General features: G+C 48.4%; 2 protein-coding genes across 5 annotated transcripts in view; one reads left to right on the top strand and one right to left on the bottom strand.

Moving 5' to 3' along the window:
• SART3 (squamous cell carcinoma antigen recognized by T cells 3) overlaps positions 1 to 12,567 on the top strand; it is a 35,358-nt gene extending 22,791 nt beyond the window's left edge. For 2 of the 3 annotated variants that reach the window (XM_025403833.1, XM_025403834.1), the window contains exons 13-19: positions 2,684 to 2,796; positions 3,719 to 3,795; positions 4,692 to 4,860; positions 8,563 to 9,017; positions 9,507 to 9,659; positions 10,613 to 10,803; positions 11,486 to 12,567. In XM_025403833.1, coding sequence (XP_025259618.1) covers positions 2,684 to 2,796; positions 3,719 to 3,795; positions 4,692 to 4,860; positions 8,563 to 9,017; positions 9,507 to 9,659; positions 10,613 to 10,803; positions 11,486 to 11,663 — 1,336 coding nt within the window. In that variant the 3' untranslated portion in view covers positions 11,664 to 12,567. The remainder of the gene's footprint in view (positions 1 to 2,683; positions 2,797 to 3,718; positions 3,796 to 4,691; positions 4,861 to 8,562; positions 9,018 to 9,506; positions 9,660 to 10,612; positions 10,804 to 11,485) is intronic. The other variant, XM_025403835.1, reaches the window with a different exon arrangement.
• Positions 12,568 to 15,697: 3,130 nt separating this feature from the next.
• FICD (FIC domain containing) lies at positions 15,698 to 20,023 on the bottom strand. Of its 2 annotated transcripts, none has more exons than XM_025403837.1 (3): positions 19,846 to 20,023; positions 17,944 to 18,302; positions 15,698 to 16,814 (listed from the first exon to the last, which is right to left on the bottom strand). In XM_025403837.1, the coding sequence occupies exons 2-3, from the start codon at positions 18,242 to 18,244 to the stop codon at positions 15,733 to 15,735; spliced, it is 1,383 nt and encodes a 460-aa protein (XP_025259622.1). In that variant the 5' UTR covers positions 18,245 to 18,302; positions 19,846 to 20,023; the 3' UTR covers positions 15,698 to 15,732. The 2 variants fall into 2 exon arrangements, with proteins under 2 accessions (XP_025259622.1, XP_025259623.1); XM_025403838.1 differs by having other exon boundaries at positions 15,698 to 17,096; positions 19,846 to 19,920.
• Positions 20,024 to 20,754: the final 731 nt, after the last annotated feature.

The raw sequence follows: 20,754 nt of genomic DNA, 5'->3' as shown, positions 1-20,754 counted from the left end.
TCATAACCATGACCCATTCTTTGAGACTTTTCTATGTTTAAATTTTTTTGTAATGAAAATGCAATTATAGCATACATGTGTTACAAGCCTTTAGAACTGTTTGAATGAAATAAGATATGCCTAACAATATTTATAACATGGGGAAAACATAAAGAATGTGACCAACTTTTCAGTCTGTCTTGAACATTGTTCATTGCATAACATTGCTACATTGCTGGGGGTTTTTTTGAATGTTTTTTCCCTATTTAAAAAACACTGTGTGCCCATATTAGTCAGAATGTTTACAAAAATATGTGATAGAAAGCGGCAGTTTCTTTTCTTTTTTGGGGGCAGGTGGGGAGTCACACTCTCACCCAGGCTGAAGTGCAGTGGCTCAGTCTCAGCTGCAACCTCGCCTCCTGGGTTTAAGCTGTTCTTCTGCCTCAGCCTCTTGAGTAGCTGGGATTACAGGTGTGCACCACCACACCTGGCTAATTTTTGTTTTTGTTTTTGTTTTTTTTTTTAGAAGAGACAGTTTCACGATGTTGGTCATGCTGACCTCAAGTGATTCTCCCACCTTGGCCTCCCAAAGTGTAGGAATTACAGGCGTGAGCCACCGTATCTGGCTAAAAGTGACAGTTTCTTATAATCCCAACCCAGAGAAAACCACTGTTAAAGCTTGTTGAATATTCCTCTAGATCAGCAGTTCACAATTTTTTTGGTCTCAGGATCCGTTTTCCACTCTTAAAATTGGAGGATCCCAAAACACTTTTATGTATGTGAGTTATATCTATTGATATTTATAATTTATAAATTGAGAAATGTAAAAAACATTTTCATTCATTTAAATATAACAAATTATTTAACATTAATAACTTTTTTGAACAGTGACTGTTTTTCAGACTCCAAAATAATACAATGAGAAAAGTGGCATTGTTTCCTATTTTTGCAGATATATTTAGCCTGGCCTAGTAGAAGACAGCTAAATTCTCATGTCTGTTACCGATTCTGTCTGTTGTGATCTGTTGTTTTCATTGAAGAGTGTGATAAGAGGTTAGAAAAGAAAGGTATTTTAGAAGCATTTTCAGATAATTGTGGGTATTCTTCTTTCATACATTTTATAGCAAAACTTCAGTGTTGCATGTGGAATCTAAAACCATATTGACAGATTCTGTTACAGTAATACCCATTTATTTTATCTTTTACACGATGCCATAATTCTATGACATTATTTGGAAAAATCCCAATTCACTAAATCATGCAGCTCTTTCAAATGTTGGCGTATTTTCTTCTATAGTATTAAAAAATCGTATTTGTTCATATCTGTACTGATCTTAGTAGAAAAGTATTTTAAGTAGGAAGCTGTCAGACTTGTGGTGGCAGATACAAGTTTTCCAAAATTCTAATTTTCACTTGAAAGCTTGAATTCTATCACATACAACAAATACTGTCAGTGGTTTTCCCCAGAGTGGCAGCCTCACTTTGTAAATTTTCAAAAATGTCTGCCAAATACCCAGGTCTGAGTAACTGACCGTGGTTTGTCACTCAAGTTTTCTTTCAAGTAAAAATGGTGTCCTTGAAAAAAGTGACTTGATCAGCTTGCAACTCAAACGGTAATACGTTTTTTTTTTTTTTTTTGCAATAACCGTTGTACTTCAGTATGAGAAGGGCTTTAAGTGTATTTAGTATTTCATCACACAGTGCATTAAAAAGATTTCTGCTGCCTTGATTTGTGCTAAGGGCCACCATTACTTGTGCACTGTCTTGAAGATGTCAACACAGTGAAAAAGTCCAGTAATGTCTTGGTATTATTATTTATAAAAGGAGTTTTGACTTTGCAGGCTCCCTGAGAGGCTCTGGGAGAGCCTCAGGGGTACATGGATCCTACTTTGAGAACCAGTGCTCTGAACTTTTTTCTGAGTATCATAATATGTATATATAATTGTGTATATTTAAAATGTTTTAAAAACATATATGAATACACTGCTTCATAACAGTTATGATTAACAGAATTGTTGTGTAGCTGTTGTGATTAGCAGTGTATAAAAAAGATCTGTTGGCAACCAGCCTGGCCAGCCTGGTGAAACCCTGTCTCTATTAAAAATACAAAAATTAGCTGGGTGTAGTGGTGGGCACCTGTAATCCCAGCTACTTGGGAGGCTGAAGCAGGAGAATTGCCCAAACCTGGGAGGCAGAGATTGGAGTGAGCCAAGATCGTGCCATTGCACTCCCACCTGGGTGACAAGAGCGAGACTCTGTCTCAAAAAAAAAAAAAAAAAAAAGATTTGACTCTGGGTATGAAATTTGACACTTCCCTGGATTCATGACTCTCCCCTCAGTAGGACTCCATAGTAAAATTTCCCTGGGGACTGTATCAGGTTACAGAGAGCTGTTGGACTCCCCCGCCATGTGCCGCAAATGTGAATGCTGTAAAGGCAGAATGGTGGTTGCAGATCACATTCTCAGGTACGCTTTCCAGTAGCCCCTGCATGGCTGAGGGAGAGAGTGCTTCAGGGAAATCCTTAGTAGGTGACTGTAGAGACTGTGGAAGGAGAAAGCATCGTGGATAGATCTGAAAGCTAAGGTCTTCTCAGAAGCTGGAGTTACTGAAGAGTGAGTTTCTACCTGGGAGAAGACGGCCTCTCCCTTTGAGTGCCTTCCACTTTGTGTCCTGGTGGCAGCAACTTTTTGTTTTCTGCCTTAGAGCGCATGGTGACACCCAGCACTGCCGGAAGGCCCTGCACCGGGCTGTCCAGTGCACCAGTGACTACCCAGAGCACGTCTGTGAAGTGTTACTCACCATGGAGAGGACAGAAGGTGGGACCCCCGGCTTTCTTCTGGCTTGGAGCCTAACCCATTTGCTGTTTGGTCTCAAGTAGGAGCATCTGGTTACAGTCTGGCGACAGACTGTGTTTACGCTGCCACCCCTTAAGTGGTGCCCTATGATTAGACTGTCACAAGTGTCCTGAAAATGAGTCCTCCTGCAGCTCTTCTCAAATTCTGCAGCTACCAGGAGGACTCTGTGATGTCACTGTAGCACAGAGTTCTAATTCTTTGTTGGGGGGACTGTGCGTTCGATGTTTAGCAGCATCCCTGGCTTCTAGCCCTGAAATGCCAGTAGCAACTTCCTCACTGCAACCAAACATGACAACCAGAAATGTCTGTTAACATTGCCAAATGTCTCTTGATGGGCAGGATCCCTCCTTTGAGAGCCACTGTGCTCTAGTACAACGTCTGTCCAACAGAGGACCTTGGAGAGGCAAATGGCTCAGTGTGTTCTTTGCATCCCTTGTTAAATTTCAGAGCCTTCAGATAGAAAAATAATATGAACTTATCTGTGGGTATTGGTCTGGATTTTGGGTATGGACCCCTCAGAACTGGGAATCAAAGACCACCAAAAAATAAGAAATAAATGCCTCAACATTTGAGTAGCTCTTAAAATTCTTCAGTCTTAATATAAATGTACTTTTTGCATTAGAACGTTTTCATATTCTTTGCCTTCTAGAGCCCTTAATAGATCATATTCTGGTTTTCAAGTCTCTCCTGAAAGGGAAGGGACATTTTAAACCCACTTAGAAGGACTATTTGAATTCTGAATTTCAGTGCTACATGGATTACATTTTCTTATTATTTGATGGGAGAGATCTCTTCTGGAGGTATAGAGAAATTAAGAAAAATTTATGTGATTGTATCCTTCAGAATCCTAAAGAGTGAAAGTTTTGCTTCTCTTTCTTTCAAGGTTCTTTAGAAGATTGGGATACAGCTGTTCAGAAAACTGAAACCCGATTAGCTCGTGTCAATGAGCAGAGAATGAAGGTAATGACAATGTTTGTTTGAAGTCTTTGGCACCTCTGGTAGCTATTTTGGCTCGGTTTGGTATGGATGTTTCTTGTCAAGACATTTTACATTTTCCTAAGTGTCTTTTACTCAGTATTAATTATAAAATATTTAGATCAATGCTTAAACCTGTCTTTTTAGATTGTTCTAAAACTTCAGCCCCAATATTAAGTACTTGTTTCATGTAGTGAGGGAATTTTGACTCTAAAATTTAGTAGAATTGATGAAAAAGAATAAAGAAGAGCGTCACTTAGCCTAGTGAGTGGAACATGAACACCCCCAACTTATTTAGGGCTTTAGTTTTATGGATTTTTTTTTGTTTTTTGATACGGAGTCTCGCTCTGTCACCAGGCTGGAGATCAGTGGCACATCTTGGCTCACTGCAAGCTCCGCCTCCCGGGTTCATGCCGTTCTCCTGCCTCAGCCTCCTGAGTAACTGGGACTACAGGCTCCGGCCACCACACCTGGCTGATTTTTTTGTATTTTTTAGTGGAGACGGGGTTTCACCATGTTAGCCAGGATGGTCTCAATCTCCTGACCTCGTGATCCACCCACCTCGGCCTCCCAAAGTGCTGGGATTACAGGTGTGAGCCACTGCCCCCGGCCAGTTTTATGGATTTTTTTCCCTTTCCTTTTGATGAGTAATGATTAGGGTGAGGAAATTGCTAATATTAACAGAGACATCAGATCCAGAATTCCAGAGAACCTGAATGAGCCCTGGTGTGGAACAGCTGTGAGAGCCTGTCCACATTTTTCTCCAGATCTCTGCTTTTCATTTAGTAATGAACTTCCACTCCCTCTCCCCTTTCATGACAAATCAGTACAGTGAATGTAACTGCCACATCCAGGGATGCATCATCTTCCCACTTTTCTAGGCTGCAGAGAAGGAAGCAGCCCTTGTGCAGCAAGAAGAAGAAAAGGCTGAACAACGGAAAAGAGCCCGGGCCGAGAAGAAAGCATTGAAAAAGAAGAAAAAGACCAGAGGCCCAGAGAAGCGCGGAGCAGACGAGGACGATGAGAAAGAGTGGGGCGATGATGAAGAAGGTAAGGAGCTCTTGAAAAATTGTGTTTTGAAACGTATCAAAGTTAGAGAAGTTGCGAAAACAGTACGAAGAACTTTCTTCCCTGTACCATTTGAGAATACGTTACCAGCTTGATACCCATCACCCTTTGATCACTGTTAGGGTGTATGTCTTACAAACAAGGGCCCTCTTCTCCATGACTAGAATGCAGCCATCAGAGCCGGGGTTAGCAGTGACTGCTACTCCCATCTAATCCTCAGACCCCAGCCATGGGCTCCCATTTGTCCTGATAATGTCCTTTGTAGTGAAAGGATCCGGTTCAGGATGCACTGTTGTGTTTAGCTGTCTTGTCTCCTGGATCTCCTTCCATCTGGAGCACTCCTCAGCTGTTTTTTACTCTGATGACCTGCACTCTTGGAAGGGGACAGGCCAGTTGCTGTGTTGTGTCCCTCAGCCTGGGTGTGTCTGATGCTCTCTAGGGATTGGATTCCGCTCATGCATCTTGGGCAGGAATAGTGCACAAGCGCTCCTGTGGCCTGCTCATTGAGTCCCATCAGGTGGACTGTGATTCGCTTTGTTCCACTGCTGGCGACAACCCTTTTGATAATTATTTATGTTGATGCTCTACTTATCCCAGGTTTGGCTAGCAAGAGTTCCATCACACAGGCTTCTGTGTCCCTTTGACCTGTCCCCTTGTTCTTTGATCATTTCCTCACCTTCTGGCACACAATACCCAAGGGTCATCTTGTACTTTCCATAACTCAGTCCTGGAATCCATCATTTCTCCAAGGTTCCTTTGAGTGATGAGTGGTATTTAGGAGGTGCTGGTTGTGCTCACTGCTATTGGGTATTGTTCCTAGGCCTGAGTGGTCAAGGGTAGGGAGAGTGTGTGTGTGTGCGCGCGCATGTGCGTGCATGTGTACACAGACATATTTATGTCCGTGTTTACTTCTGTAACTATTTGTGTATGCTGAAAATCATGATTTCACACCAGTACCTCCAGTTCCAGTCTAACACCACAGGGTTCCCTTTCATACTTACAACGCCTTTCTCTCTCTTTTTAAAATTTATTTATTCATTTATTTTTGAGACAGAGTCTCGCTTTGTTGCCCAGGCTGGAGTGCAATGGGGTGATCTTGGCTCACTTCAACCTCCGCCTTCTGGGTTCAAGTGATTCTTGTGCCTCAGCCTCCCAAGTAGCTGGGATTACAGGCACGCACCATCACACCTGGCTAATTTTTGTATTTTTAGTAGAGATGGGGTTTTGCCATGTTGGCCAGGCTGGTCTTGAACTTGTGGCCTCAAGTGATCCACCTGCCTTGGACTCCCAAAGTGCTGGGATTACAGGTGTGAGCCACTGCGCCCAGCCATGTCACGCCCTTTTCTGACCTTGAGAAACTTGGCTGCCTTTATCCTCAGCGTCCTCACTTATTCCACCCAGCCGCTGTAGGTATGTAATCAAATTCCTGTCCCTGCCTCCCCTTCTCACGGGTGCCATCCCCACCCTGTTTGGTCTCCCACACCTGGGGTCAGGCACGGCTCTGCATGGACACCCTTGCCTCCTTCACTCAGGCTTCCAGATCTAGGCTGGGTCCCTGCCACTGCCCCATGTCTGCTCGTCTTCTTCCTTCCATTCAGGCTCTAGCATCCCACACCATTGCTGCAGCCCCTACCCTGCACAGACCTGCCAAGCTTGGCCCTGCTTTTTTTTTTTTTTCTTCTTTTTGAGAGGGAGTCTCGCTCTGTTGAGGCTGGAATGCAGTTGCATGATCTCGGAGTGCAGGAGAAGATCTCGCTCTGTCGAGGCTGGAGTGCAATTGCATGATCTCGGCTCACTGCAACCTCTGCCTCCTGGGTTCAAGCGATTCTCCTCCTCAGCCTCTCAAGTAGCTGGGATTACAGTTCGCCCGCCACCACACCCAGCTAATTTTTGTATTTTAGTAGAGATGGGGTTTCACCATGTTAGCCAGGCTGGTCTGGAACTCTTGACCTTAAGTGATCCTCCCGCCTTGGCCTCCCAAAGTGCTGGTATTACAGGCATGAGATACTACACCCGGCCTTGGCCCTGCTTTTAATGGTTCTGACTTAGTGGAATTTTCCAGCAGTGTTTCTTTCACCCTTGTAATTTCAGGGACGGGCAGCTCTGGGTCATATTTATTTCAGAGAGTCAGTCAAGGTAAAGAATTGTCTCTGGTGGCTGGGCGTGGTAGCTCACGCCTGTAATCCCAGTACTTTGGGAGGCTGAGGTGGGCAGATCACCTGAGGTCAGGGGTTCAAGACCAACCTGGCCAACATGGTGAAAACCTGCCTCTACTAAAAATACAAAAATTAGCTGGCCGTGGTGGTGGGCGCCTGTTTTCCCAGCTACTCGGGAGGCCGAGGCAGGAGAATCACTTGAGTCCAGGAGGTGGAGGTTGCAATGAGCTGAGATCATGCTGTTGCACTCCAGCCTGGGAGACAGAGCAAGACACCGCCTCAAAAAAAAAAAAAAAAAAAAAAAAAAAAAGAATTGTCTCTGGACATGAAAGGACTCTCTGTACACTTTCTTAGTACAGATGTGTGAGCCAGAGAGAACTGGGAATGGAGTCATCCATCGTTGAGTTGACCTTGCTTGCACACCTTGTTTGGGCTGCCCTAAATGACTGAGGGTGGCTCATTGCTCCTCTGGCCTCACAGTTTAGCAGAGTAAGGCAAATGTGATGTGTGACCGCAGTGTCGTGTGATCAGGGCATGGCGTGTGATCAGGACTGTGGGAGATGGAGTTGTTAATACTGGTGGAGGCCAAAGAAGGCACTAGTGGGTCAGCTTCATACTAGGAAGACTGTGGGGAAGAGATGCGGCATCCAGGGGGAAGACCGAGTGACTGGCAGCAAGAAGGGAAGGGCTGAGCTAGACAGGGAGCCAATGTTAGCACAGCCTGAAGACACAGCACAGCCTGGCATTCTCTGTGAGCAGCAGATAATTGAGTTTGAACCCGGATGCATGGGAGAGGGATGGGGCAGTGGTTGAGGAGGCTGCGGTGGTAGGTGGGCCAGTCAGCTGGACCCAGCCCAGGGACACTCTTGAATACAGTAGCAGTGTGCAGGGCTTACATTGCATTGTAAAGTCAGTGGGTGAACTGATGGGGAGGTCTGTTTGCCGGAGGCTGATGTCTGTTGAACTTCAGTCCTGGCCCTGTGGAGGCAGTGGTGAGGACAGACTGCAGTAGAAGATTGTGGTTAAGCTGTCTTAAGGACACAAGACCTTATTGAAAGTGTTTTAGAAACCACAGCCCCTTTGTAGTACTTTTCCTAATGTGCTCCCTGGGGCACGGGCATCAGTCACTAGGGTGCTTTTCCAGTGCAGATTCTCCTGTCCTATCCCACCCCTGTTGACCTGGGCTTTGTAGGAGAGGGGCCCTGGAATTTGCCTTCTGAACTTTGATATCCACTGGCCTTTTGTATAATTTGCCTTTTGTATAATTTAAGAGTGGACAGTGGGGATTTATGTTGTTACTTCCACTTGATTGAGCCCACTTACCCGAGTGTAACTGGGGCACAGAAAGTTGTGGGACAGGTCAGGTGGGTCACAAAAGACTTCTCAGGGGTGACGCTTGCCCCACCGAGTCTGGCGAGGGGGAGTGTCACATGCAGCTGTCACAGCGCTTGGACTTCACACCTCTGTTCAGGCTCCCTGAAGAGAAGTAACAGTTAACCATGGCTACTTTTGTTTTGAAAACCTGTAGAGCAGCCTTCCAAACGCAGAAGGGTCGAGAACAGCATCCCTGCAGCTGGAGAAACACAAAACATAGAAGTAGCAGCAGGGCCCGCTGGGAAATGTGCCACTGTAGACGTGGAACCCCCTTCGAAGCAGAAGGAGAAGGCAGCCTCCCTGAAGAGGGACATGCCTAAGGTGCTGCACGACAGCAGCAAGGACAGCATCACCGTCTTTGTCAGCAACCTGCCCTACAGCATGCAGGAGCCGGACGTGAAGCTCAGGCCACTCTTCGAGGCCTGTGGGGAGGTGGTCCAGATCAGACCCATCTTCAGCAATCGCGGGGATTTCCGAGGCTACTGCTACGTGGAGTTTAAAGAGGAGAAATCAGCCCTTCAGGCACTGGAGATGGACCGGAAAAGTGTAGAAGGGAGGCCAATGTTTGTTTCCCCCTGTGTGGATAAGAGCAAAAACCCCGATTTTAAGGTAGGTTTATGGAAAAAAAGAATACCTTTCCTCTATGGTTGCTTTAGACAGGCACTTTCTTCCTGCAGCAGTGATATTTAGGGTAGACATGGAAGTTTTATGCTGTGTTTGGATGTAAACTTCCTTGTGAGCCAAGGTCCGTCCTGAGCCGGCTGACTGAGGTCTGACTCATGGCATGGCTCCTTCTTGCTGGGTGCTTAGTAATGACAAGGGACTGTGCTGAATGCTTTATGTGTGTCACCTCATTGACTCCTCATCAGACTCTGTGAATGGCCACTTTTATTCTTGCTGTTTTACAGAGGAAGACATGGAGGCCTGGAGAGGTTAAGTGACTCACCCCAGTGGCCCCGTTAACAAGTTTCAGAGCATGGCTTGGCTCTAGTCTGCTTGGCTGGGCTGCTCCTGGGGACAAGGCTGGTGTCAGAGGAGTCAGGTGAGCTGGGTCACGCCTCGAATCATGGTTTTTCTCTGTCTTCCTTCTTCCTATAGGTGTTCAGGTACAGCACTTCCCTAGAGAAACACAAGCTGTTCATCTCAGGCCTGCCTTTCTCCTGTACTAAAGAAGAACTAGAAGAAATCTGTAAGGCTCATGGCACCGTGAAGGACCTCAGGCTGGTCACCAACCGGGCTGGCAAACCAAAGGTCAGAGTCAGAGCAGATCGTGCCTTGTCTTCAAGGCTTGGGCAAGCTTCCTGTCTGTCTCTGTTCAAAGATGATTTAGCCTCTAGAATGGATTCCTAGTTTGTCTGCTGAGAAACAAAAGTTAATTTCACAGAAAGATCTGCACACTTAGCTGTACTTACATTTGGAGTCAGATTAACTTGTTTGTAGTTAATTGTGCTAAAAAGAATAAAGCAGTTGGAAATAGATGATCATGAATTCACCACACTATTGGCCTCTGGCTGTGGGGCTTGGGGGAATCCCTGTGACCAGCAGCACATGGGCTTTGGGGTGGGCACCCTCCTGTAGCCTCTTCCCTCTGTCCCAGGCCTCTCTTTCCCTGGGGCCTCCAGCCAGGCCCCTTGAGTCCCTCCATTGCAGTGCCTCTTCTACTGTCCTTCCTTCTTGCACGCTCAGTCTCCTGCTAAGTCACTTTGTGCCCCATTTTGTGTAGTAAGTGGTTTTGTTACTGTCTACCCACCGCCCACTCTCCCTCCCCTTTATCCAGGTTAATGGAGAGAAAAAGAGGATGAAATGAGGGAGTGGGTGAAGGCACAGAAACACAAGGGCTCACCTGGGCACCTGGGCTGCTGGCCCTGTGTCCCATCTACCTCCTGGTTTATTTGCTGGATTTATACTGGTCCATCTGTCTGTTTCCTTCTTTCTTTCTACTTCTGCAGCACATACAAGGTGTACTGAACTTGGAAGGGTTATCTGAAGTTACAGTGCGTAGCAGCAGTTGGGAAGGAGAGTAGGGTGGGGAAATAAGCCTGTAGACAGAGGATGCAGTGGTGGGGAAGGTAACCTGTTGGTTGGTCATTTGCCGTGGCCTGGTCTGCTGGTCTCATGGAGGAAGCCCAGTGCCTGCCCTGCGGGAGGAGGTTACGTCCCTGGTCTGTGGGATCTGACTTGGTTCTGAATCTTGCCTCTTCCAGGGCCTGGCCTATGTGGAGTATGAAAATGAATCCCAGGCGTCGCAGGCTGTGATGAAGATGGATGGCATGACTATCAAAGAGAACGTCATCAAAGTGGCAATCAGCAACCCTCCTCAGAGGAAGGTTCCAGAGAAGCCGGAGACCAGGAAGGCACCAGGTGGCCCCATGCTTTTGCCGCAGACATACGGAGCGTAAGTGCTTGCATGGTAGACTAGTGCAAACTTCGTCCTGGCTGGCACCAGTTCATGGACCATGGGGGGATTAACCCGGCATGAATTAGCTTCCTGTTAGGACAGAAAAGCCAAGACGTGCTGTTCCTTGTGGTAATCAGTGTGGTTCCACTGGAGCAAGGCGTCCAGAGCAGGATGCAAGCCTAGGCAGTGACCTCTGCCTGGTACTGGCCAATTTACACTTGTCATTTATTTCAGACAAAACTAAAGGCAGTGATTATTTTCAAGTCCCCTTTGCCAGTTGGAGCTGTGTTTAAAACGAAGTCTTATACCCACGTGTGTGCCAGTCTACAGCCCTAGCTATATGATCCACATAAGCTGTGCTTTTTGCCTGCTAGGGATGAGGAGGAGATAGCAGAATTGCTGGGTGACTGGCGAGGTCTGAGAGGTGATAGTCACACTGATCCCCTCTGAGTGCGACTGGTGCTCAGGGTTGATCTTTGCCAAAACTGAACAAGGCCAAGTCTGTTGAAGTAGTTTTTACTTAACAGCCAGAATTAAGGAGGCAGGGATTATCTCATCCTTTTTTTTCCCCCCTTTTAGCTTCTGGTTATATTTAAAACTATCTTGGCTTACTTTTACAAATAAATGAGGGGCCACAAATTGTTGCTTCAAAAGGTCCATTCAGTGTTTGCTCTTCTAGGAGGGGGAAGGGAAGGACACAGCTGTCTCTACTGCCTCGTGCCCTGCAGCGCCCAAGTGCTGCAGCTCCTCAGGCCGAGAATGGCCCTGCCGCGGCTCCTGCAGTTGCCGCCTCAGCGGCCACCGAGGCACCCAAGATGTCCAATGCCGATTTTGCCAAGCTGTTTCTGAGAAAGTGAACGGGACTCTGGGAGACAGGAAATGCCTTACTTCACTCTGGCCCGGCGGACCTCCCACCACCCCGCGGTGCACTGGGGATGGACAGGCCTGGTGTGCTGCCCGCTCGCAACCACAGATGGCTCCTCTGCTTTAGACAGAAAGGGGGAAGGGGTTCTAAGTCAAGAGCCTTTCAGTGCTCCCTCATATTGAGGGCAGTGGCAGAAAAGTGACCACTCTGCAGGCTCCCTGGACCCAGGATGTGGTGTCCCAAGATACGTTTGTATCTTAAAGACTGAGGCACAGAAGCGAAACGAGAACACGGTTTTTGAGACGCAGTTGTCCAAATGTTTCTGGCCAGCTCCGGCCCCTTTTTGTATGACACTTCTCTTCTACACTGCACAGCACATGTGCCCGTCATTCTTTTAATTTTAAAAGATGAAATGGCAGATGCTAGTAATTCACCAGAATGGCCTATTACGGGGGTGGGTCTGAGGGAAGTCATCTATAAAACATTTGCTGGATTTTTGTTCAAGGGGGCTGTGCATTTTTATATTATGTATTTGTAAATGACATGTCAGCCATTTCATGTTTCCTAAAAGCAGAATATTTGCAACATTTGTTTTGTATAGGAATTATTTGTCCCACCTGCTGTGGACTGTTTTCTTTGCCTAGTGACTAGTGACCTGTGTTGTCTAAACATGAGTTCAGCCCTTTGGTTTTGTTTAATACCATGTCAAATGCAAACTTCAATTCTCCCCATTTAGCTTTATTAAACTGAAGTTCTCTTCAAAACTTCTTGCTGAATGGTACTCAGATGTGCATTCACATACAGATGTGTTTTGAAGTGGGTGTACCTTGCTTTACCTAATAGATGTGTAAATAGAACTTCTGTAAGTCAAATCCCATTGTCACTTTGATTTAAATGATTTCAGCTGTGATGTGTCTTCAGTTTTTATACAATTCAGTTTATAGCAGTTTGACACTGGAGCTTTTGAGCTTTTTTACCTCACATCTTTTATCAAATATTTATTGCTTTGAAAACAGCATTGCCAGTTCAGTAGGGGAAGCTTACTTTATTAAGACACTCTGGAGAAAGATGTCAGGGAATCCTTGTATATGTCATGGGAATTAACTCCTCATTTATCTGTTGTGTAAGTAAGTTTTTGTGCATCAGTCGGGCTTTTCTATATTTTTTTAACTTAACATTTTTTAATATAACCGATTAAAAAGTAGACAGAACAGTAAAATAAACTCCTGTGTGCCTACCATTCAGCTTCCAGCATTCCTCAACTCCCAGCCCCTTTTCCTTTATGTCTGTCTCCCCTCCACCTTCTGTTATATTGAGGCATGTTCCAGATGTCATTGTGCTCGTCCAGTAATGTTGTGGCAGGTGTCTCAGGAGGACTGAAAGGCCTTCACTCCTAGAAACATTAGTGGTAATCCCTTAATGTCAACTGTCCACTCAAATTTCCACCTTCCTATAAATATCAGCTCTCCTCCCTGTAAATTATTGGTTCGTAAGCCTCTTACATCTTTTAAAATGTAGGTTCCCCTCCGTCTCTTTTTTACACAAAACAAACTTTTTACTAGACTTCTGAATTAAATTCAAGCGCTGGCTGTTGACAGCAGCAAGAACCTTTGCTGTCCCACGTGTTCCTCCTGCAGTGTTCTCTGTGATGCTGTTTGGAAGGCTGTTCAGCTGGTGAGATGATTTGGGTAGCTCAGAGGGAGCCCTCATAGTTGGGGACCTGACACATGAAGAGCCGTGAACATCACTATGGGTGAGTGTGGCCTTACTTTTCGCTGCTTCACATTAACGGTTTGGCTTTCTTGCCTGCAGCCAGTATTCTGACCTGAATGTCATACTTGCAGATGTCAACCCAGGCTTGTTACAGGGACAAACCTTTTCGGGCTTGAGCAGAACCCAATTTAGGTTCGGGGTGTTGACTGTTCTAGAAATGGATTTCCAGGAGCACATGAGTGGGTTTGTGTTTTCTGCAGAAAATCCAGAACTGATGGTAAATAGAAACATGAAAAACTACTCCAGTTAATTGAGTCTTAGTAAAAAAAAAAAAAATCAGTAATTTGTCCTTATCCACCTAGGTAGGTGGTTTATCCAACTTCTGGCTCGCTTGCCCATGGAAATCACCATCTTGGATCTGTTGCTCTCCCAGAACAGTATTATGAATAGGGCTGAAGGTCAGAATACCCCCATTGCCCTTATGACAGATGGGAACATCTCCCAAATAAGAGAGCAAAGTCTCAGGCATTCATGTAATAAAATAACTTTATTAGAATCAGGAATTTGTTAAAATAATATCCTTCACATATAGCTAAAGTGCAAATTCTCTTGCTCTATAGTAGAAGCAAACACATCTGTCAGACCTCCTTGGTGTGCTTATAAACCAAGACGAGAAGAGTTTAAGAAGTACCTCTGGCAGTCCCAGCTACTCGGGAGGCTGAGGCAGGAGAATGGCGGGAACCCGGGAGGCGGAGCTTGCAGTGAGCTGAGATCTGGCCACTGCACTCCAGCCTGGGCGACAGAGCGAGACTCCGTCTCAAAAAAAAAAAAAAAAAAAAGAGTATGAAAACATATTTTATAGAGGTTTGAATAATTATCATTTGGAGCCATTTCATATATCTTTTCACTTATTTTTCTTAACCTTTCAAAAACTACTCAATGTGCTGTTTATACAACTGAATAACTGTATAAACGACATTAGAGCAGTGGCCTCATTACTGTCAGGAATGGAATTCCCAAATCAGACAACACTGCGTATTCGCCATCACTGACACGCTGACAAAGTGCAGTACAGTGTTAGACATCACGGGCTCCGTCACTGGGAAAGGGACCCAGTGACTTCCACCACTCTGACTCTAAATAGCAGCAGTCACATTGGCAGCTGTGCCATATGATTGAAAGAGAAGATTCTACTTCCATTGGATGACAGCTTGGAGACTCGGCCATATTACATAGAGCACTGCATCATTTCACAAGTTGCGAGAAAAATAAGGCCACTCTGAGGCAATCTCTTCTGCCTCCCCACGGGGGACGGGACATGGGACAGTGCAAAGGCCGTGGAAGGTGGGGGTCCAGGCAGTAAGTAGATGAAACTCCAGGACCAGAGGGATGCAGCCTGGCCATGGCTGAAGGTTTTTGCTCCATTCAGTAGAAACTGGTGCTCTAATTCATTATCAAAAATGCTTATTTGGTGTCCATGTGGCACTTGTTTTCTCAGGTTAACATCTACCTACAGAAAACTCAGGCAGAGGGGTGAGGGCAGATGCCTACTAGCATAACACCTGGCTGGCAGCATGACACAGGTGGAATGACAAGCCCAGAGAACTTTTAGACGAAAACATCTGGCCTGAGTTACTACAAATGAAGTGTGAGAGAAACGCCAATACACAAAACCAAACTGCCCACCCCCCATGTTTCCCCTCCAACATACAGCTCTTTATGGCTACCCCCTATTCTTAAATTAGAAAAATAGTCTCAACATGGAAAAAAACAGCCGCTGGCACTAAAGTTTGCAAACTATGGCTCAAAAAGTTCCTGGAGGTAAGGAATGTCAGCATTCATTTTCTCTTCTATGAAGTTTGCTTGGAAGTTAGTCACCACTAATCTAAACCTCGAGAAAGTGAGCTTTCAGCCATTTCTCTCAGCCGCGACTTGGGTCTGACTTCCCAGTTGCAGTCACAGAACCTCTCAGCCTGTTTCAGAGAAGTACTTGGAGGCGTTATATCAGTGGCTCTGGGCCCTGTCCCACATCTGGCCACTCCTCCCCCTTAGTGCAAATTCTGGTCCAGAACCTGTGTTCTGATCACATGGTGGCACTGTTGCCCCTAAAGTACGGCCACCAGCAAGACACAGCAGACACCACACAACACTGACTAGCTTGCTTGAATTATAAGTTATTTTAGAGACCAGGTTTCATAACTTAAGTGTTTTCTTGTTTTTTTAAACTAAACATTTGGAGGTAAAGAATGTTTCTCCTTTTGCTTTGGAAAGTGACTAGGTTTCTAGAAATGCTGTTTCTTTTTTTTTCCCTGAACCTCAGGACATCCTTTGTCACTGAGGAAGGATTTCTAGGGTGAGGGCTTCACAGGAAGCGTCTCCTTGAACCCAGAGTGGTTGGGCTGGGCTTCTGGCAGTGCCACCGAGTACTCAGTTGTGGCAAAAAGCAGGGTGTCCAGGGTGGTCTCAGTACACTTGGCGATGAAGCGAATGAAAGGCCTCACATCGCCCTCGTTGGCAGCTTCCAGCACGTGGTAGTACTCAGACCGCTGCTCCTTGCGGATGGTGATGGGCGGGTAGCCCGCCTGCATGAGGATGAGGTTCATGAGCAGGCGGGAGGTCCTCCCGTTGCCGTCAATGAAAGGGTGGATGTAAACGAGTTTATAATGGGCTAAGGCTGCAAACTCCACCGGGTGCAGGTTCATGGCATCCTCAGAGTTGAGCCACTGTACAAACTCCTGCATCTGCTTTTCCACATCCTGCGGATGGGGAGGGATGTGGTGTCCGACCAGGACCTGTGTTGTCCGAAACCTGCCAGCTTCCACGGGGTCCACGTAGCCCAGCACCCGCCTGTGGATCTCCAGCACGTCGCTGATGGTGACGGAGCCGATGCGCGAAACCAGGGTTGTGTTGATGTACTTCATGGCCGCGTGCATGCCGATGACCTCGTTCTGCTCCTCCAGGCTCTTCCCGGGCACGGCGTAGCGGGTCTCCAGGATGTGCCTGATTTCTGAGAGGGTGAGGGTGTTGCCCTCGATGGCCACTGTGTGGTAGATGTGATGGTAGTAGGTCTCCTCCATGACCCTGCGCAGAGCCGAGTTCCCCTTGGGGATGGACATGATCTTCTTCACTTTGCTGTCGATGATGCTGAAATACCTCTGATCGATCTCCTCCACGAGTGGGAGCGTCCGATCACGGCTGACCAGCGCTTTCTCATGGTAGGGCGAGATGGTCAATGCTCTGGTGTACAAATAGTCCGCCTGGATGATGTCCTTGTCTTCTTCTGAGAAGATGCCAAACTCGGTGAGCGCGTCCACGAAGTCCGGATCCATCTTGAGGGCATGCATGAAGAGCTTTTGGGCTTTTTCCCGCTTGCCCTGGCGCTTCATCTCCAGGGCCTGGTTCAGGGCGGCTCTGGCTTCCAACTTACCTGCTGGAAGAGAGCCAAAGAAGCGATGTGAGGGAGAATAGGGGGCAGAGGACATTGAGGGGGGCTGTCACCTGTGCTGGTCTCCACGGAAAACCATGATGACCAGCCTGGGTCCCTGGCCTTGGGCCTTGGGGGGCTTCTTCCAGCCGCATAGTGTGTACTCAACGTGCCCAGTACCACTGATCCCCCAGCCGTGTGGTGGTATGCCAGTCACTATCCGTGTGTCCCCAGAGCCACACTCTGTGTTCAGGGAGGCACCTCCTTGGCTTCCTAGCCTCCTGCCTTCTGGACATAGAAAGTTCTGGGCATTTACTCTGCCTGGACCCTCTGTGTTGGACCTTTCCCATTGGCCACAGCTCCCAATGTAGGCCCTCTCCTACATCTCCAGCTCGTCCTGTGCTGGTGACACACCTTTGGGCCTGCAGGGGCCCAAAGGTGTTAACAACTCCCCACTCTTCCTAGACCCTGGGGGCTTTACCATCGCAGGACTGTTCTTTCACTCTTTTAACCCAGTGGTTTGATTGTGCGCCCCAGGGGACATTTGGTGATGTCTGGAGACCTGGTTAGTTGTCATAATTGGGGTGGTGGTAGGGGTGCTACAGGCATCTCATGGGGAGAGGCCAGGGATACCACCATCATCTGACAATGCACATTCAGTCCCCACTACAGAGAACTGGTGGAGGTGGGGAGCCTGCTCTAGCCATAGCCTTCCTGTCCTGGCCCCTCTCGGCCACCTGAGGATCAGCTCCACACATTCAACTTCCTTTAGTTCCTCGAATGCCCCCAGGCTCTCTTATGACAGTTATGTCAGTTATGACAGCTAACCTCTGGTCTCTGCCTGGAGTCCTTTTCCTTGGATGCCCTTCTCCTTGGATGACTCCTACTTAACAACTGGGTCCCAGCTCAGGTGTCACTTCCTCCAGGGAGCCTTCCTGGTATGCTCCTACAGCCCTTTGTGCTTCCCCATCACCACACTTGTGACACTGTCTCAGTCACGTCACCTTGTCTATACTAGGAGCTCAGGGCTGACTTGTTCACAATACCCCGATGCCCTGCACACAGGACATGGCACACATTCTATGTCTGTCTGCTCAGTTAACAAACACTGAGGAAGACAGCCAGTCTGTCTTACCTGGAGAGGCCTTGGTCTTGGCCACCAGCAGCGTCACGCCCCTGGAGGTGATGCTGAGCTCCGTGGATGGGCTGCTGCACTTGGTGGCGGCATGCTGCGCCCTGTCCAGTTTGCTCCTGAGCAGGTAGAAGCCTTTGAGCACAGCCAAGCACTGCTCTTCCACAGCCCCCAGTGGCAGCAGCAGGGCCAGCAGGGACCCCAGCACCATGCTCAGCAGCGTCACCCAGAGGAAGCGGCCCCAGACTGAGACCCATTTCGGTTCAGTCACCGCCATCACTGAAACCATCGGCATGAGCATCATCTGGACTCAGGAGAGGGCCCTTTGCGCATGTCCACAGGCAGCTGAGACACAGCAGGATCTGCAAGGAGCCAAGAGTCACAGGAGAAACAGACACGTTCAGGACACGGCGTGACTTCAGCCAGGAAGATGGGTTTGGAGACTTCCTCTTTTAGCTCACTAGAGAGACGGGGTGGGGGCAAGTCAAGGAGTGGATCTCACTAGAGGAGGGACCAGCCTAGAAGGACTGGTGCCACCTCCTGAGCAGTGTGACTGTGAAAATAACACTGCTGTGGTCCAACAATTATTGAGCACTTGCCATAATCCAGGCCCTGTGCTAAGCAACAAAGGCCTCCCATGGGTCATAGTCTTCAACTTGAGCTGATGTTTTCATCCCACTCTCCAGGTGAGGGAACTGAGGTTCAGAGAGGTGAAGTCCCTTGCCCAAAGTCTTGCCGGGAGCAAGTGACAGCCTTAGGACCTGGAACTCAGGAACCCCACGGCTCTAACGTGTTCCCCCTTTCCATACATCCCTGTGGCTTCTGACTACAGACACTGGATTTGTGGACATATGTCAAACATTTGGGACACAAATGACTGACAGGCACACATGCAGATCAGCCACAGCAGTTCTGACACCCAATCTTTGATAAGCACAACTGTTGGGTGGCCTCATTTATTGCCCTCACCTTGATATTCAGCCACAGCTCCCACAGTGCCCTTCCCCTCTCTGGCCTTCCGTTTCTGGCCTGTCCAGAAGGGATCCCACCAGGAGGAGGAGCAGTTCGAGCATCTCGAAAGGAACTCAGGCTGTGGGCCACAGTGCTTGGCCTCAGTGACAACAGGGCTTGTATGTACTTGGGGCTGGCAGTGGAAGTGGAGGGGGGCCAGGTATGCAAACACTATGCTAACAATAAGCACTTATTAAACAACTATGGTGTGCTAGGTGCTGAGCTGTGTACTGGCCACACATTGCCTCATTTCACCCTCATGCCACCCTATGAAAGAAGAGCTACCCCTAGCTCTATTTTACAGACAAGGGAAACCAAGGCACAGAGAGCATAAGTTAAATTCCAGAAGGCCCACAAGAGGTAAACAGAGGCATCCAGAAGGAAACACCAGGGCCTCTGAGCCCGGTCCCCGGGTCTCAACTTCTACCTTATTACTAAGCAGGGCCTGTGCACCTGCTCTGGGCTGGTACTGACCCGGGAATGACTGATGGATCGGGGGTTCGGAGTCTTATGTGGAGCCTGGCCCTTTGCCACAGAACATGAGAAATGGCTTGCGATGAGCTTTAACGGGTGCGCCTGGAGTGCTGCGCGGGTCCAGGGGTCTGGGCGGGCTTCCCGAGGGGACAGGCTCCTGGACGGGGCGGTACAGGCAAGGGGCAGTTCGCCGGTGCCAGGGGTGTGTGCGGGGAAGGAATGCGTTCCAGGAGGCGCGAATCTCTCCCCCACACTTCCCAATAAAAGGGGAACTGAGGCCGGGAGAGAAGAGGGGACCGGTCCAAGTCCCCTCCAAGACTGCAGAGCCTCCCCTTCCCGAACCCCGCCCAGAGCTCGCGGCCCCGCCGCACCCTTCCCGGCTCCGTCCTCTCGAGCCCCTCGGGCTTGCCCCCTTCTCACCGCGCGCGGCTGTCAGAACCCCAACCGCCTTCCCCGCGCTCCCAGCTCCGAGGCCGCCGGCTCCCGGGTCCTCCTTCTCCGCCGGCCTCTGGCCCCGCCCTCGGCGACTCGCCATTGAACCGCCCGCAGCCCTCGTCTCGGCGGATTGGCTTTCTCCACTTGTCCTTCCCTCGCATTTCCGGGTTCCCGCGTCCGCCTCGGCTTCCCCGGGAAAGACGCGCCGTGGGCCACTCCCATTGGTTGTCTCTTGCGTTTGTCCCGTTCATGTAGCAGCCAATAAGCAGCGGGAGGGGCGGGGCCTAGGCCACAGACGGGAGGAGCAGGTGCTGGAAACCCGACGCGCGTGGGGATTTGCGGCACGCTAGGTGGCTGGCCCGGAAATTCTAAGTTCCACGGCGGTGCCTTCCTCGGGTCTCCTCGTCCCGGATCCGCTGTCGTGTGCCTCATTTTTCCCTGGTGTGAAATGAAGAAGCAGATGCTTTCCACCCCTTCACCCTGTTAGCCTTCTTGACTGCGCAGCCCCTGTTCTTAGCCTCCACCCCGTGCTGCTGAATTTGCCGCCGCCTTCTAATTTTCTCTTTCCGTCTCTGTGTCTTTTCCTCCCTGACTTAAACAACTTTTGCTTTCTTTTAAAATACAGGGTCTCGTTATGTCGCCCAGGCTGGAGTGCAGTGGAGCAATTGCAGCTCACTGCAGCCTCCACCTCCTGGGCTCAAGCAATCCTCCCACCTCAGCCTCCCAAGTAGCTGGGACTACAAGTGCGTGCCACCACGCCCGGCGTGTTTTCTTTTTCTTTTCTTTTTTTTTTTTTTTTCTTGAGACGGAGTCACTCTGTTGCCGAGGCTGGAGGGAAGTGGCGCGATCTCGGCCCACTGCAACCTCCGTCTCCGGGGTTCAAGCGATTCTCCT

The sequence above is a fragment of the Theropithecus gelada genome, chromosome 11, assembly GCF_003255815.1.
Source record: "Theropithecus gelada isolate Dixy chromosome 11, Tgel_1.0, whole genome shotgun sequence".
NCBI lineage: Eukaryota > Metazoa > Chordata > Mammalia > Primates > Cercopithecidae > Theropithecus > Theropithecus gelada.
Note: the sequence above shows the minus strand (reverse complement) of the source record. Positions and strands in the feature narration are given on the sequence as shown.

What these genes read in the sequence shown, in the direction of transcription:
- FICD (XM_025403837.1), bottom strand. Translation starts at nt 18,244, where the DNA reads ATGATGCTCATGCCGATGGTTTCAGTGATGGCGGTGACTGAACCGAAA. An exon ending in CAAGACCAAGGCCTCTCCAG is followed by an intron (nt 16,815 to 17,943) that starts GTAAGACAGACT and finishes GCTCTCTTCCAG; the next exon opens with CAGGTAAGTTGGAAGCCAGA.